Source organism: Lepisosteus oculatus, chromosome 15, assembly GCF_040954835.1.
Source record: "Lepisosteus oculatus isolate fLepOcu1 chromosome 15, fLepOcu1.hap2, whole genome shotgun sequence".
NCBI classification, from domain to species: Eukaryota; Metazoa; Chordata; class Actinopteri; order Semionotiformes; family Lepisosteidae; genus Lepisosteus; species Lepisosteus oculatus.
The window spans coordinates 28,805,020-28,822,947 of NC_090710.1; the positions used below are offsets into that span (position 1 = coordinate 28,805,020).

The 17,928-nt window shown below is 44.4% G+C and overlaps 1 protein-coding gene across 1 annotated transcript; it reads right to left on the reverse strand.

Moving 5' to 3' along the window:
* Nucleotides 1–9,623: 9,623 nt before the first annotated feature.
* adprhl1 (ADP-ribosylhydrolase like 1) lies at nucleotides 9,624–17,014 on the reverse strand. Its single transcript, XM_006639194.3, has 7 exons — nucleotides 16,667–17,014; nucleotides 12,947–13,111; nucleotides 12,709–12,834; nucleotides 11,838–11,978; nucleotides 11,609–11,736; nucleotides 10,751–10,883; nucleotides 9,624–9,881 (listed from the first exon to the last, which is right to left on the reverse strand). The coding sequence occupies exons 1-7, from the start codon at nucleotides 16,878–16,880 to the stop codon at nucleotides 9,724–9,726; spliced, it is 1,065 nt and encodes a 354-aa protein (XP_006639257.1). The 5' UTR covers nucleotides 16,881–17,014; the 3' UTR covers nucleotides 9,624–9,723.
* Between the last annotated feature and the right edge of the window lie 914 nt (nucleotides 17,015–17,928).

Here is a 17,928-nt window from a genome sequence, read left to right on the forward strand (position 1 = left end):
CGAAGTCTGCCAGCGGTATTTATAACGAACTCTGTCCAACTTAATCCCGTCGATTATCCCCCTTCCTGCTGAAATCTAAACGGATTATCCCAGTTTCAACCATATTAATTGTTTGTCGAAGCACTTTTGACAAATAATTGAAATGAGCATTAACGACGCACTAACACCATATACTGACTCGATCCGCTTGACTTTATTAAAAATGAGTGATTATTTGTATAGTGCCTTTCATAAATTTAAACTGCTCATGCCAGTTTAAGGCATTTCACAGACAGAAAGGGGGAGAATACAGAGACAACAGCTACTACTACAAAAGGAAAATATAGAAAATAGATGTAGGAACTGTGCTAATTATACATTTTAATAATTATAAGTCAATAAGAAATGAAGAAAACAATACTGAAACAAGTATACACAAGGTACTCCAATTAAAAATCAAACAAATCAGAACTAGAGAGCATCAGTAACTGTAATATCAAATAGATTAAACATGTAATAAGATCCTATGAAAGGGCTATAATATAAAAATAAGTTTTTAATGTTTAATGGTTTAAAATGAAGATGCATTTCTAACAAAAGCAGACAGAAAGTTCAGATCATTGTGACAAAGCAGTTTTTTTACTGCTATTTAGAGTTTTACTCTGGGAATTCACAAAGGGACTGTCTTTTCTACTGAACTTCACAGTTTGTACAAGCTAATAGGGAATTAAAATTGCAGCAGTCTAGTGAATATTAAATAAAAACATGAACTGCTTTCTTAGAATCATGAAATTATTTGGTTTTAATATATTTAAGGTGTTAAATTTATAGTTTAAAGATAGCTATATGCCTCTCAAAACTTAGATCATAGTGGAATAACATTCATATTCTCACTTCAGATTTTAACTTAACAAATATCAATCTTAGCTGTCAGCTTGTAATAAATTCTGTCTGGTCTGAATTCAGGCAATTCAAAAACGTTTGAGACATGTAATCTGATTTCATCAAGAGTCTTGACTAAAGCTGAACTAGTAATGTCAGCAAGTTTCAAAGAGATGTACAGTACGTACAGTATGTTGTACGTTGCTCAGTAAAATAGTTAAGAGTTCACACCAGGCTTACAAAAGCACAGAACACTGGACCTGGAAGGGAACCCTAAGGGACACTCTGTATTCATCCTGATACATGCTCTCCAGATGAAATAATGTACTGTCTTTCCTTCTAGTCTTTGCAACAATCTACTGTTTGTTAGGTATGACCTTAACCAGTTCAGAAAAGTTCAACACAGAATTACTCATTGCTTAATAAATACGAGTAAAATAAAGCTCTCGAATCTGCATTCATAAGTAAGATAAGATCAGATCAGTTTACAATATACAATATACAATATACAATATACAATTTACAATATCTTGCATGAGGAATTTGTCTTTTCGCATACCCCAACTTGCTCTTCATGAGACACACAGGTAGGGAGAGAGAAGCTTGGGGTCAGAGCGCAGGGTCAGCCATTTACACAGCACCCCTGGAGCAGCTGGGGTTAAGGGCCTTGCTCAGGGGCCCAACGGAGTAGGATTCCCCTGCTGGCTGCGGGATATGAACCGGCAACCTCCAGCCACAGTCGCAACCATTTGCAACTCTTAACTAGTAAACATGTACAGGACTCTATCCTTTGAATAACTTTTCAAAGATTGTATTAGTTTAGAAATCGATTAATTTTGATTAAGCAGTATATTTTTACAAATCAAAGCTAACATTTTGAAACGTATTTAATAATTAAAGACTTTAGGTTATAGAGTTTATGTAAGGGCCTAACAAGGACAGTTTTAATGGCAGCCAGAAATGTTCACTTAGAAAAAAAGCAGTTTATTACTGCACAAACATAATTGCATGGATTACTAAAGAACTCCTTTAAATTTCTGTTGTATCCAAAGGGGAAGAAATAGATTCAATCTTCCTTTCAGTTGTATTTATGTAGAATGTAAAGTTTCAAATATTTTTACTGAACAGTCTTAATTTTATGCATTTGGACAGATTTCCTCAGAAATTAAAACAAAATCAGTAAATAGGAAAATTCTGAATTACTATATATTTGTTTCTGGATTTTGTGCTGTTCTTGAAATTACGTGAGACGACAAGTAATTGCAGAATTAAACTGATACCTCAAGGCAAATTTAAGTGTCCTTAAATAAACTTAAATTCCATAAATAAAGATGAATACGTATCCTTATTTGTCTGTACCATTGTGATACACAGATTGTGGCAGTTCTTTGTATCAAAATCAGTAAATATGTGGACTTTTAAGCAGTAGGCTGCAGCAATAGTCCCTTCTCTACTTCATACAATTTAGAGATTTGTCTTGTCAGTGCATTAAAGAAAACACTTTTTAAAGAATGCAGAGCATAAATACAGGTAAATGCATGACTACAAATCTGAAATATCAGCTGCCTGGGCTGTTGCATTTTTGCTCGGTTGTTATTTTGGAGTTACCTTAATGTACATATTTTACTCCTTTGATAATTTATACCGTACCATATTAATTCTCCCGTTCCCTCTGAGAAAGATGTTCCCCCAACATTATGCTTCTACTCTGTTTGTTGTGCCATGATAATAAAGACATATTCATTCTGCAGATATTCCACCACAAATCAATGACCTTAGAGCAGAGAAAGATACTGTTTGCAAAAATATTGAGAATCTGAAAAGATCTCACTGCAAAGATCAGCAATCACCTTTGTGATTTTCCTTTTTAGATTTTACACAAGATACTGGTTTGCATAACTTGTTACAATCACATCCTTGATCTGTTATTTTTCATGTACGTGTACCAGGTAAAGGTAAAATTGCTTCATGAAAATTGGGCTAGAACATTGTGCACACAGGGCCAAGGTGACTACAATCTCAGTTTTGCTTTCACTTTAAAAGTGTTGTTGGATCTTAGAGTGAAACTCTATTGGTAGATATTTCTACACAATCCTGTCACATCGGACAGTTCTGTAAGCCTAAGTACCTATGAGGAAAATGCCAGAAGCGATGTCATTTATGATAGCATATGTGGCTGTTCTGCCATGTGTGAACAGTGGATATTTCTTAGAACCCTCCCTGTTTATGGCTAATTATCAAAACTAATATTGAAGCTTGAGTGTTACTGACAGTGAAATGCATGAACTAACGTTTTAGTTACTGCGTACTGTATACAGTCAATAAAGAACATAGCTGTAACATGCCTAGCATGGGATCAGCTGATGAGAACGTCTTTAATTTGTGTTCTTTTAAAAACCTCAGTGATTCAGAAACAGTAGTGTGACTTGATGTTTTGGAACAAACATTCCATATTCCTGAAAGGACCAAAATCTTTTTTACACTCCACAGTTTCGCCTCCCGTGCTAGGTAATACTTTTCAGGGAGAATGCATTTGTCTTGCAATCTTTTTTTCACCTGGAAAAACCCAGCCCTTTTACATCCTGCTGTCTGAAGCAGATTCTGCACCACTGAAAGGCTGAACACATTTCGGTGCTTCTACTCCTCATTTACTTTCCTCAGTTTTCGTATTTGATTATTCTTCTGTCTCTCTGAATATCTGGGTTGCATTTCGGAAAATGTTTCACACACATGAAATTTCTAAGCATTTTCTAAGCATACACAGGTGTATGTAAAACCTGAACACGGGTCATGTGAAAACAATTTCCCAAAAGTTATGAAGTTCATTTTTTTTGCACATGGGCCCAGTCACCATAATTTAAACAAAATAAGATTCAGCTACATAAATATATATTTTTTTAATTATGTGTACTGTTTGTTGCTTACCAATTGGTTGAGACAAAGCATGCATACTTTTAAATGTCTTGTCTGAATATAGAAATAATTAATTCTTCCCCAATATCTATTACAGTTGTAGTCTGCAGAATATTATCACTGCTATTTATATAACAATGTCGAACGGTTCTCGTTTTGTGTTCTAAGATTGTAAAATAGCGCAAGCATGTATGGAGCGCCATCTGCTGGGTGAAATGTCAAAAACGTTCACCAACTTTCTATAAGCCGCTGAAGTCAATCTAGAGGTGTGTTGCAGGTGCACTTGTGTTTCGTGATTGTAACTCTAACAATATGCTTCTTCGTGTGTTGTGTTCGCTGTGTCTAACTTCAGTGGGTAGGTCAATTTGCAAATGTTACGTAAGGAGGGCATTTCACTTCAAACAACAAGTTATTAAAAACAGGGAAAGGAAGAGAAAATATACATAATTAGATAAGTGAAAAATAAAACGACAAGAAAAAGGTCATTGAGCACAACAGATAAAGGGTGTAAATATACTAAAGACGTTTGGTTAGTAATTTGCAGATGGAATGCCACAGCATTTAAATATCCACAGTGAAGGAAGGGAGACAGAAGGGGGGTTTTGTCTCACATTGTCTGTTGCGTTTCTCATGGCTTTATTGAAACGAGAAGGAAACAGGTGGTATGAAGAGAAGTGTCTGTGCAGGGATGCTAGAAACTCCTGTGGAAAAACTGTGTGGCCAGGAAGCGCTCCTCTTGGAGCTCGGAGGTGTCAGAATAAACAAGCGAGCCCTAGTTTCACCTTCTGCGATCCTGGCTCCTGATCCGGGAGAGCTGCAGTCCTGCTGCTTTACTGGAAACCCAAGCCCCTGGTTGAGTAAAGACCTGAGAACAGTGGTCACTAAGAGTAATCAAGTCCGTAGCCGATTCAGTGAAGTCATCAGGAGCCCATGTAGTAAAGAAAACCTGAATACTCTGTGCCTCTCCGGGACCTGGAATGAGGATCACTACTCTTCAGTTTAGAGGGCAATTATGTCTCCAAATGTTCCCGGTTAGTACTAGCTGAGAGATAGTCTTCTGCCTCAGTCACTGACAGGTACTGACAGTACACTAGGCATCTCATTGAAAATAGCTTGAAATGTGTGCCACACATGTGATCTTTAATCTTGTATATTTGTTTCTGTGTGGGTATAATTTGCAGTCGTGGCTCAGCTATGTGCAGTTTGCGTGAATGGTGTTCATCAGTGCTTCACCAATATGACTTCAGAACAAAATATCTAGATGTTCTCCTCGCAGGCAGAAGATGGCTCGGAGTGAGCATGTTATACGTACAGCAGCTCATTTCAGCACCCTCTGTGTATGACCCCTGCCTTGCTGTCTTGCGTGGATGAGGCACATGTGTGAACACATTAGGTTTAAATTGGAGAAAATGGCTTTATCCATTCGAAACAGCCCTTTACAAACTGCAACCAGTTGCCTTGATAGGAAACAGGGAAGTGAAAGCAGACATTAAAGAATGTCATTAGTTTTGGAATATACACGCAATTTACTTTTTGTACAGAATATACAATATATCCTTTGCTTGTAGAGGAGTACAATAATTGCAGTCATTAAAGATCCTAACGGCTGCAGAATGTTAATGCACTTCACAGTTATCCTAATGTAAGAGGCATAGTTTCTGATTTTTTTCTCAGTGTGAAATGTTGCTCTCTGCTTGTTTGGGTCTGGTACTGTCCTCTAGTGTTTTTCAGCTTTGCTGAACAATGAAACACTTTTTCACGCAGTACATACAGGAGAGTAATCAAAGGATGTATTCCTGAACAGAACTTAGTGGACTGTGAGGAGAAGGAATTGTCTGCTATTTCCATACCTGTTTCATTCCTCTGTGCTCTCACATAATGAGCTGATTACTAAAGATTATATTATGATTAATTATGCTAAAGATTATAATATGAGAGGCCATTTAAATGTTTCATTTGCTTAAGGTTTAGTTTAGTTTCCATTATATTTTTGATTAAGTGCTGTTGTTGACATTTTACAATTATCCATCAAAATGAAATCATAGGTGGATTATTCTGCTTTTGCTATAAATTGCTATAATTGTTTTTAATCAGGTAGTGAAGCAGCAATTACCAGAATTTTGGGGGGGATATTTTGGAAAACAAATATAATTTGCTTATATGTTTAACATTTACTTACATACTTCATGATTACAGTGAATAAGTGTGGCAGTGAATAAATGTATCAAAGTACAAATGGTGTCATACTGTATATGGATTATTTCTGTGGTGCCCCAAGATTAAAAGGTAAAAGTGTCAGTGCACCGGATGGTTTTACGTTTGAAAGGAGCTTCCAATGACACTGAGGCATCGCCGTAACTCTCTGCCTTGTACTTGGGAGTGTCTCTAGGAACAAAGCTGGTCTTTCCTCTTCCTTCTGTCAGCTGCTGATCTTGCACAGCTGGGCCAGCAATGCTGAACTGTCTGAATCTCTCACTGTTGTCAGATCGAACCATAGAGCTTGGCGATCGAACCATAGAATTGCCTTTAACACTGAAAGTATCATTAAAATCGAAGCCCTCCTCACTTTTGTCTAAATAAACACCACCCCTTCCACCATCAAGTAGCTCTTCTGATAAGGCTGTGTCTTGGAGATGTTTGTCCTTCTCTCCAGTACCATTGCTTAATATGTCTGGATGGGCCACTTCATGGTGAGAAGCCATGCAAGAAGTTGCAGGAATCGGACCGTCCTCTGTAAACCTCTGATGTTTTATAGTGTGGGCCACGGAACCAGAGGTGCTGGAATGTGAGGATGGGTTAATTCCCATGAGTACAGGCTGGATGCAGTGGAAAGCTGGTGTTGCTGGAAGTCTGGAGCTGTCGTCCTCAAATTCTATACTTAGGGAGGCTTGTGTTTGACGTGGAGGGGGAGATCCACTGCTCTCCAGAAAAGATCCTGTTGGAAAGTTTGTTTGGGTGGCCCAGGAGGGGATCTCTCTGTTCTGAGTAGATTCGGTTTCTGTCCCCCGTTCAGTTCCCTGCTGTACAGGTAGACTGTGGATCCCCTCATGGCCGAGCGCTTTTGGGGATCGAGTCCTGCCCGCCTGCGGTTCAAGCTGTGAAAGCTGAGGGCTGTTTGTAGAGTTTAAGGGATTGTGTCCCAGAGATTCATGGCCGTTTTGTCTGGAACCAGCTGCAGGGCTTACACATTGCACAGATAAAGCAGGAATGGCATCCGAGGCCCCGGCTACCAAAGAGCCACTTAGATTAGAGAGCAATTCAGCCTCTTGATCTGTTACATCTATTTTAGGCTGAGCTGTGCCCGAATGACTGGGAATGACCTTGGCCGTACTGTGTGGCTTTGTTTCAGTACTCTGTTTATTTTCGCCCTCTGGACATGGTAAGGGCCTGGGGGCGCTGGATGCTGTGGTACCTGGGACACGGGGGCTTGCCATGTCGATCGTTCTATCATCAGTGGCAGAAGGGACCACACGGGAGTGTGGCCTGCACCAGACCGCGGGACAGGAGAGAACGACCGGCAGGGATAATGTGGGCCCGGCCTCCAAGCTCTCCGTGTTGTGAAGGATTGCAGGCCGATTCCACGTTTCTGCTGTCATCAGCTCCTGCAGCTTCACCCTTCCCCACTGAACCGGTTGTCTTCTTCCGGGGTCGTCGGCCTCCCGTTTTGGGGCTTTCCCCAGCTTGCGTCCGGCTGTGTTACCGTCCTGGCGACAGACGCCCATAGCCTCAAACTTCGCCATCAGCGCTGCCAACGTGGGCTTCCTGCCCGCCGGATGGCTTTCGGAGGGCTGACTCGGCGCGGGCTTTTCCATGCCCTTCTCCTTTTCCTCTGCGGATGCAAACCTGGACAGCATTTTCTGAACCGTGCCTTTCGGGTTCGCCCTCTTCTTCACCCCCCCGCCCCTGATCTCCAGGCTTTCTCTCCCCTTGGGCAGGTCCCGCTTGGCGGCTTCTCCAGCTCTTTGACCCCAGCCGCCCCTGTGCTGGAGAAGCCCAACCTCTCGGCTCCTCTTCCTCTCCGGCTCTCGGTTCTCCCTCATGAACTTGGACTGGAGCAGCTGGAAGGCGGTCGGGCGTTTGACGTTGTCCTTCTGGGCCTGGCCCGCGCTGGGCTTGTGGCCGTGACCTCCTCCTGGCGGCCTGTTCTCCTTCGCCAGCAGCCCCGGCGCGGGGGGGCTCAGAGACTGGCTCAGGTACTGCAGCAGGCTCCGGAGAACCTCGCTGGCTCCAGAAAGCGCTCCCCGGACCCCGACCAGGCGTCGCAGCTCGGTGGGATCCACAGCGAGGGCTCTCCCCTGGGGTGTGGTGTGCGTGCTTCTGTGTGAAATAAAGATCTTCTTTTTGCATCGGGTTTTATTTTCTTGTCGCGAATCCTAGTGGTGAAAGGCTGAAAAATAACACTCTGTCTGGATCCCAGACACCACTGGGTCGTATGAGTTGTGGACGAAAACAGCTTTTTACACCAAACACAGTCTGATAAGTTAACAGTTTGATTTGTATTTCTCGATCATTTTTTTCATGAACAAAACCATTAAAACATTTAAGCCAACAGCTTTGTAACAGTCCTAGATGGGCTAATCTAATTTAAAATGAGGTAGTCCAGGAATAATCCCCTAACAGGATGGTTAGAGGCTGGGAGAAATGCTGATTATTATCGATGTCTGAAGGCGTTTATGAAAGTGCTCTTGTTAATAGTGCACACGTGGGTCATACACAATGGGCAGTGGATAGACTGATGATGGAAAATAAATGAGATAAAGTTCATTGTGGTGTAAGTACTGGTGGACTGATACAATAGAAGGCTGTCAGTCGGTGACCTAAGGTCACAGGGCATTAATCTCATTTAGGAGAGGGCTAAGGGTTGGGTGAAGACCACATTGCAGGGAGGAAGCCAGTGAAGGACTCATGTTATCTGAGATCACTCCATTTTTACCATTTAGCTAAGCATATTGTAGTTAGAACCTTAAATATGATTTAATGATATCTACTATGGTGAAGGTTTTTTGTAACCCAGCATTATCTTTAAAGAATATGTTAAGAATCATACCAGTGAATTTTATGCCCATGTCAATAACCTCTTCCGCAGTTCAACACCAGGTGTTGTGCACCATGAATGGTGCTGAAATCAAGTCAGCTGGAGACATACCCCCCAAGTAATTTGTAGGTTTCACAATTGAGAAAATATCAAGGTCTTTTCCATGCCAAATGAAGAATTTGGTCAAATATGTCTGAGAATTTGAACGGTAATGTAATGAGCATTTATTTCTCTTACCATCATATCTGGGGACAAAAGAGAAACATTTCAGACAAATGCATACTACAAGGAAACAAAAAGAAATGGCTTGTCTTGCACTTCAGCTTTGAGGTAGAAGCCTTGTTAAAGTTTCATATTAAAAAATACACCCAGATACTTGCCATGTCCAACAAAATTAATTAATTACAGTATATCACAATTGGGGCTTATCGTTCCAATTGCACAGTAATGTAGCCTCTAAGAAAGTTTAATTGGAGGTAATTTTGAGATACTGTAACACTCTTTTACGTCTAAAGCGACAATCTAGAATACATCATCTAATAAATAACCACCGCAAATAGACAACCACAGCCTTATGATCTCCGAACTCTACAAGTGTAGTGGCACAAGCGAAAACTGTGAAACTGCACAAATTGTGAAGGAGAAGTTGCCTATTTTCCAGGTGTTAAGTGAGCTTCAGTGCGCAACAGCTGGTCAGACTGGCCCTGTGAAAAGCTCTGTACTAGAGGAGAATATGTGGTGTCTCTCAGAAACCGAAGCCGACAGTCTGTGAAAGGGGAGCCAGGCACAGTCAAAACGGAACACAGAAATAATATTTAAAAAAAAAAAACCATCCATTTAATCAGAGAGGCAGCAGGGAAGCGCACAGCCCCGTTGGCGACGGGCCGTGCCTTCCGCGGCCCACAGCGGTGCGGTTACTTCTCAGCGCTGGCGGCCTTGAAGAGCTCCGCTCCCAGGAACTCCAGCCTCTCCCTCTTCTCCAGGCCGCGGTACAGGCCCGCCGGCACCTGCTCCAGTCCGTACCGCAGTCCGTACAGGCAGCCCGCTATCGAGCCCGTAGCGCCACTCTCTCCTTCGCCGAGGACAGGGGGAAACGCAAGCGAGACGTGACGTTAGTCTCGGCGCGCGGCTCGGGGGGGGCTCTCGGATCGGATCGGCGGGGCGCGGGGCAGGCGCGCGAGGGGGTCTTGGCTGCGCAAGGCGAGCGGCGCGGGCTGCGTGTGAGGAGCTTTTATCTGTCAGTGTTTCGGACGCGTGTTGTGTCCCCAGCATGTGTGGCCCTGTTAATGAGTGTGCTCCTGTCCTGGGGCTGAACAGCGTGCAGTGTGGCCCCTGGTGTGTCCTCCTAGGGCAGTGGTTCCCAGTCCCGGTCCTGGTGACTCACACAAACCTTTGGATTTTGTTCCAGCTGAGCCGTCAGCTACACAATCAAACCCTGCATTGACTTCGTAATGATAAGATCGATCTGGACCGTTTGTTCCCGGCTCTTACGCATGTTGGAACTGTTACCGTTGTATTCTTGTAAATGAAATAAAATCACAAATGTGGGACTAGAATCAAAACGCAAATATTCGGTTGAAGCAACTTCTTAGATCAAGTGAGGCTCCAGTGATCTGATGAAGGTGGGATTTAATGAAAACCAGTAGGTCTGTGGATGACCAGGACTGGGAACACCTATACTAGAAGATGGAGGTCTGTCAGCCATCAGATATGTTCAGTTTAGGTCTTAATCTGAGGTCCTTTTAAATATCTGTTTCCCATGTGTGTTTCTAAATTTCTCTTCTGCTGTATTATAACTAAAAAACTGAAAACAGCCTACTCCACATTACAAATGACAGCTATGTCTCTCAGGTGTCCAGCGCAGAGTGAAAGCTGTGCTTCCTTTTGTACCACTGGAGCAGCACATGTGAGCTGGCTGCCTGCAGACCGTGGCAGACCTACCTCCGTGAAACATGGCCCGCTTGCACAGCTCAGTCCAGTCAGAGCCGGCTGCCAGGAGGGCATCGTAGGCGATCATGGGGGCGTCGTGCCCCCTCCTCCCCCCCCGGCCCTCTGAGCTCCAGCGCTTGTATATCTGTAAGAAAGGACACCCACCACACGCAGCTCGTTAGACCAGAGGTGCCTCCTCATCTAGCATACGAGCTAATCCTGCACGAGATCACTCGCCCGCCTGTCCCGGCACGACGTACAATAGGACAGGAAAAAGACCAGCATCTATAACACAAGTTAGAAGGAGCTCTTTTATTTCAAATATGTGTCATTGGCTGGTTTCTTTTTACCGTGCTATCAAGTTCTCTGGAGTTTCCCTAGGGTGACGTTTGGACTAGCAATAGTGACTTTTAATGAGCACTTGGATTGCAGACGGAAAATGTATGTTTTCCTGAAAGAAACGTGTTCACGTGCCTGAAAAAACCTCCACTGAGGTTTTCTTCTCCATACTGTGTTTTTTTTTTTATTTCAGTACAATGGATTTCATCATCTTCATATGAATGAATCTTCATCAGCATCAAAAGGGTCTGGAAGTAAATGATAAATGGTGCCTATCCAGTCCAGAGGATTACAACAAAGAAGACGACGTAAAAAATAACAAGAGATTACATGTACTAATAAAGACATTTTCAAGTTTTGAACGTCATGTTTGCCACTATCTAGACCATTCTGAATTAAGAGAAGAGCTTTCTTGAAGTTAATGGGTGAGAGTACTCAGGTCTACCTCTTGGGATCTGATGCTGCCTGCATGCTTGACTTCAGATGACGGAAGGAAGTATCCGAGACAACCGTTCTTCATCTGCCTCCTACCTTGTCCATTTCCTCCGCATCATGGCGTTCTGGAAAGGCCGGCTTGTCCTGTCCATCCCTCTCGATTTCTCTCTCCTCCAGGTAGAACTGCCATTTCGTCTCAAAGTAAAACCACTTTTCCTGGTATTCTTGGAAAAAGAAAAGCACAGAGGCCCCACATGAAGTCTGCTGTGACAGCAGCACTCCTGAGTCTACGTGGGCCGATCCCTGCGGTTTTGGGGGGCCCTACCTGCCATGTGTCGGATTGTTTTCCTGCAGTACTCCTCCGCCGTGGGCAGGACCTTCATCATGTCCCTCCCCCATCGCACCACGGGCCTCCCCTGCACGGCGTACGAGGCAAACAGAGCCGCACACAGAGAGCCCAGGAACCCTGCCGCGCAGACAAGAGCGTCACAGCAACTAGTACTGTCTGAGCGCTGTCGGACTTTACTGAAAATGTGCAAAGACTGGACGTGGCACTGCTAGTTTAGAAATGAGCATAAGAGTCTTGTATCATCACTTCCTGGATGAAGGGACCTAACATGCCTCTGCTGCGATATTCCCAGTCTTAGTTTCAGACTTGGATGCAAAGTCTGTCTACTTTGAAAGACAACCTACACTCCTGTGTATATCCAGAGCAGTAGTAAGACAGCCGCTCAACAAGACACAAGCTTGATGGACTCTGTAGCTATGGTTTTAAATAGCTTCCTGTGAAGCTTTAACTGCAGTGGATTTGCTTTATTTTTTAGAAATGAATGGAAACGGGGAGGAATAGTATAACAGCATCAATCAGCACACTGGCAGTCCTGCAAGGAATTAAAAATTGGTGGTGGTGGAGGGGAGACCCCATTACCTGTAAAGCGCTTTGAGTGGAGTGTCCAGAAAAGCGCAATATAATTGTAAGCAATTATTATTATTATTATTATTAAATGACTTTCACTGCTTGTTGGACACTGTCGCCATTCTCATGGCATGGAAAAGTACACAAAGGCGTAGCACGTCAGCGAGCACTGCAGGACAGTCCAGCCGGGAGTGCACCAGGCAGCCAGCTCACATGGTGCAGGTTACCCCTTCCTTGGATGCAGCGTCTAATGATCTCGGAGACTGGCGATTTGCCGTACCTGTGGGGTGATTGTGGGTCATGCGGCCGATCTCGATGCTCACTTCCACCAGCGTGTCCAGCCTCTCCGGTTGCCAGTATCGCATGCCAACGCACATCGCCTTAGTCGCGGCCCCGAACCCCGACCCTGAAGGAGGAGGAGGAAGAGGAGAGGCAGCAGCCGTTCAGATCTGGAAATGGAACAGCCTCGATCGCACGGTTTTGAGATTTTTTTTTCTTTTTTTTCCGTTAACTCTGACCTCTCTCGTTGAAGGGCGTGTGCCAGGCCAGGAGGTAGTTGTCTGGTTTGAGCTGGGAACATCCCTCCACGGTGGCAGGGTCAGGCTGTCTTCCCTGAATGCTCACCATGGCCTCCACGTACAGCCTCACCATCTCCCTGTACAGGTCCTCCAGCGACCAGTAGTCTGAGCCAGCGCAGAGAAGAGCGGGGTTTGTTTCATTCGACATAAAATAACACTGCACAACATACATCAATCTTCCCAGGAGTGTATACTCTCCCAGACCGATCAAATCTCTACTACGTTTTAGAGGTGTTCTCGCAAAGGTGGCTGTCCTATCTCAATCAGAGCAAGTGGTTGCTGGGGCTGGATTTTCACAATGAAAGAGTCCCGGCAAGCCGTATTGCTTGGTGGAGTCCCAGTCTCTTTTCCCTGTCCCGGCTCTGAAATTGCGGTCCTCCAGTTCTCTGCAGGAGCCCGAAGGAACAGGGTTTTCCTCCCTTGTCCCTGTACAGGGTCCGCAGTCCCTTCCAGCGCTCCTACGCCAGGGAGAAGCCCCATCAGTAGTGCTGAGGATGAGCGCTGACTTACTGGGTGTTTCACGCCTTCTGCCTCCCTCTTTGAAATGGGAGTTTAACGTGCGGCATTTGTGGGATCATTTTTTAGGGCCTCCTCTCTCGTATTTGATTGACACTGGCTGCCAGTCAGTGGTGATGTATGTGATCCATTCTATCTTTGAAGGCCTGTCTTGTTGAAATGAAGTGGAAGCCCCAATGCAATTGTATTGTTTCAGGAAAGGTTCTTGCTGGTTTAAAGACCCCCTTAACATGGTAAATATAAAAACATCTATATGCTGTTCTGCGCGAGCACATTGGGGAGCTTTCTGCTGCCGCGGGTCTGTCTCTGTCTGATTGACCCCAGAGGCTGTGGAAAAGCAGTATGCATCTATCCAGTGCCTTGCCAAGCACTTCATACAGCATGCTTCAGATTCCCATTAAATGAAAACTGACATGCCACGCTAAATTTAGCTGTGTCTGCAGGAGATAAATTGGAGCGCTGATTGGTGGGGCAGTGTTCCCGACATGACAGGGACCCTGGAGAGGAATGAAAAATAGCCCTTCGTCTATCAGACGGGTTGTGGTGGCGATCAGGAAAAGACAGAACAAATGACCTGACACAAAACTCAGAAGTTTGACGCTGACAAAAATATTGTTCAGGACATTTTTACATCTGAATAAAGTTTAGTCTCGATCTTTATTTGGCTCCTTTTATACAATTAATAAAAACGACAAATACTGTATCACTAAAGCAGTCAGAAAACTAGACCGATTAATACAGTGATTCATATTAATAGTGTTGTTGTTTTTATTGTATATTTTATTGTATATACTGTATATTGGAGAGGGCACAGTGCAGAGCAGTGGCTAGATTCACAGTTAATTGTTAATTGGGTTAATCGGTTAAAATTGGCTTCTGTAAAACTGGCCCTGGTTTTCCTGGGTATGGATTATCCTCCCTTTCTAAACTTAATGGTCAAATTCCGTAATGTAACAAAAAGCTGGCAGATATGTTCAAAAGAATGAAAATGAACAGAAATAGTATAATAGCAACAATCAACACACTGCCACTTTTGCATAGAACTAAATTACACTAACTGCTTGTTCAAGATTATTTACCATGAACATAAAACCCATATTCTCCTGTTCTTTAGATACAACAAAACAGTGTGATTCTTACCATGAGTGACTCTTACAAACCTACAACGTAGCCTTTGTTAATGTGAGTTAATACTTTTGGCCAGTACATCCATCGTCTCTTCAAAAGGTGAATGAGACTAAGACATAAACGTCATGCAATATAGTTTCTAATGTGCCCCTAAAGGTCAAGGCCTTCGAAGAGAGCACAGAGAAGACTTGTCGTGTCTGTCATGGTATTTCCTTCAGGCAGGGAGCCCGTCAAACCAGAGGGAGAATCGCCTCAGAGGGGCTGCATTCCAGACTAAGAGCTGTCGTCGCCACACCAGGAGACCCTCAGCAAGGTCGCTTCTGTAGACTGCTTGGTTGACGTGTTCTTGCCTTTTCATACCCAGCTCTGTTCTGCTCTTCATCTGGTTTAAGTTCGATTGTTCCATTCCTTGATTTTGTTGTCAGCTCATTCAGCACTCACTTCCTGGTTTGCCCAGAAGAGCTAGGGACCTGTGTCAGTGCCTCAAGGGCTTCAGGACCCAAGGCTTCTTTCAAGCGCACAGCACACGGAGCTAAGATGTGACAGAGACTGGGCACCCTCTCCTCTCAGCGCCGCACTTGTAGGAAATACTGGAACCGCAGGACACAGGGCATTACATTCAGCGAAGCTATGTCAAGAACAAGGATTCATTACACTGTAACGTACTGTATTGGGTTGATGGGGGTTTCAGATAAAAACAAAAAGAACGGCTAAAAAAAAACAGAACCTTAGAGCTGAATTTCTGTGCCTAAAGACCCCGTTAAACTCAGACGCTGTCACTGCCTCTTTTCGGGTGCAGCGCTTGTTGAACGTGGTCAAATGAAACCACAGTGCACTTGGGAGTGGAATTTTATTTTATGTGCCCAAGGTCACGTCAGCACTCACCCACTGTTTATTGTTTGGCTCTTTAACTGTGCTTCACATGCCCTTTCCAGCCCACCTATTTTCTGGCCCCTCGTATTTCATGGAGACACTAGCATCAGAAGCACGTAGCAGACATTCATCTTATTATATAAAAACGCGTAATGAGGTGTGTTAGAAGTTACATCATTCATGTCCTTGAAGATGATACATTTGCAGCTGGCGAAAGTGGTAATTTACCAAAGTGGCTTTTGATGCCTGTCACTGCACTTGTACTAGAAAACTGGGACTATACAGTAGAAGTTCAATGGGCGGGCTGATATTTACAATGCTACAAGACATCGGTATTTAGAATTGTTTTCTCAGCTGTTATTCAGTCATCTTAATATCTGAACCCCAGACCGTTCTAAGATAAAGACACTCGGGGGATTCTACGTGACTGAGTGGACAGTCCCCTCTGACGCCTCCTATCCCTGCAGGTTTTCAGTCAGCTCCGAGACACTGTGGAATAGTTCCAGGATCGCCCTGCCAGTTCCCTTAGGCACAGTCACAGTACTGACGCTGACACTCCCTGCCAGCTTGGCTCACACAGTCCATCCCGTACTCTGGGCACAATCCTTTAGGGATACAGGAATTACCCAATTTAGCCGTAAGTCTTCCATGAAGAGTTCTCTAAGAAATATTGTGCCTGTGCATAATCCATGTGAGCCCTGGGCCCCGAACACGGCCTATTTTTAACTGCATTCCTTTCAATACGTTATATCGTTCGACAGATTAGAGAGGATTTTCTGGGTAAATGCTACAGTACATCTTACAAGTATGCCTATATGTCATCTCTATGTTCCAAAATTACTTTTTACCATGCTGTTGTCAACATTACATTTTTCTGTCTTGCTCCATTTTGTAAGAAGGCACGTGATGCATTCTAGGAAAGCTTCTTCCGATCCCTTCCTGACACAAGGTGCAGCTTCAACGGGCTCTTGGACTATTCGTTATAGCGCTTCCACTGAACGAAATCCAGAGATCGTAGGCTTTTCTGTTGGGCGATACTTGCTCCTTGAAGAGAGACTATTGTGGTGCAGTTCCTACTGTCCCTGAAGTGTGGAGCCGACCCGAGGGTACAGTAGCCAGTCCCCTAGCCCTCTGCCTGCTTACCTGTGATCAGTGCTTCTGCTGTCGTCATGTGCATCAGCGTCCCGTCACTCAGGGGCCAGTTGTCCTCATCCACGGTCAAGCTCCCCATTCCTCCCAGAGCCGCCAGCTCCTCCTGGATCTGTACCCCAGAGGTACAGCTCTCCCACTTGCCTTTCCTGTAGCCGAGGGCATCGCCCACCCCGCCGAGCACCATGGCTGCCTGGAACTTCTCCATCTCGGCACAGCTGGGCAGCCGATCGCCTCCCTGGTCGCTTCTTTTACCACCTTCTTCTCTCCCCTCCCCTCCTCCCCAGCAGTGTTTTCTGCTGCTATTGAACCGCGGGCATGCTGCTGCCTCCCTTGCGCCTCTGTTGTTTTAACTACCCTCACTCGCCCACCCCACCCCCCCCCACACACACACACACATCCCCCACCTCAGCCTTTATCAGGGCCGGGCATTGTGAGGCGGCGTGTGCCCGCATCAGTGTATCAGGTGTCTCCTAAAAAGGCAATCCCCCAGACCTTTGTGAATCTGAAGCTGTCAGCTGGCTCTGTATCACAACCAGCCCTCGACAGCTCCCCACCCCCACTCTGGGGGATAAGAATGGACCATTACTCTGTCTCTCAGTTGTCTGTCACCAGTCATTAACATTGCTCGCTCAAGAAGGGCAACTGCGTAGGGCTGCAGGGAATGGACACTTTCCGTGGGATTTTCACTCCTTGCTACACTAGGCCCCACAGGATGGCCACGGGGACTTCCTGTTTAGTCTGGTTTCAGCAGCAGTATCTCGTACTGTAAATCCTAAACCCTGTACTGTTAAAGGAATTACGCAGAACCGGCAACATAAGAAACGTTATAAAGAGAAGGCCGTCATTTTTTTAAAAAAATTCTCCCTTTTCTTAACATTTGTGCAGAGCCACTTTAAATTAGCTGTCCCCGGTAAAAAAAAGACAGCACAAAACTTTCCAGTAGAAACCGAGTGGAGAGGTGTCAAGGAAGTTAATTATTTTGACCGTGACTCTGAAGCCCATTTCCAGCAATTCAATCTCGAGCATCTCAGCAGCCATTAAGGAAAGCACTGCGGAATTTTGCCTTTAATCTCAGTGACATGGTTGAGTGCCAAAATACAGCAAAGTGGCATTTTTCCAGCCCTTTAAATGTTTGGCTGTACTGTGTCATACAGTGCTTCTGTATTATCCTCAAAAGCTAAATGAAATTTCCCCCAGGGAGAGAGCATAGTGCCACAAATACTTCAGAGACAACAGCACAGGGTAAATAAATC

Excerpts from the sequence above, each read along its gene's own strand:
- adprhl1 (XM_006639194.3), bottom strand. The coding sequence starts at position 16,880 with ATGGAGAAGTTCCAGGCAGCCATGGTGCTCGGCGGGGTGGGCGATGCC. Across the intron at positions 11,737-11,837 it reads AACAATCCGACACATGGCAG|AATACCAGGAAAAGTGGTTT; the intron begins GTAGGGCCCCCC and ends TCTTTTTCCAAG. Across the intron at positions 10,884-11,608 it reads ATGCGGAGGAAATGGACAAG|ATATACAAGCGCTGGAGCTC; the intron begins GTAGGAGGCAGA and ends CCTTTCTTACAG.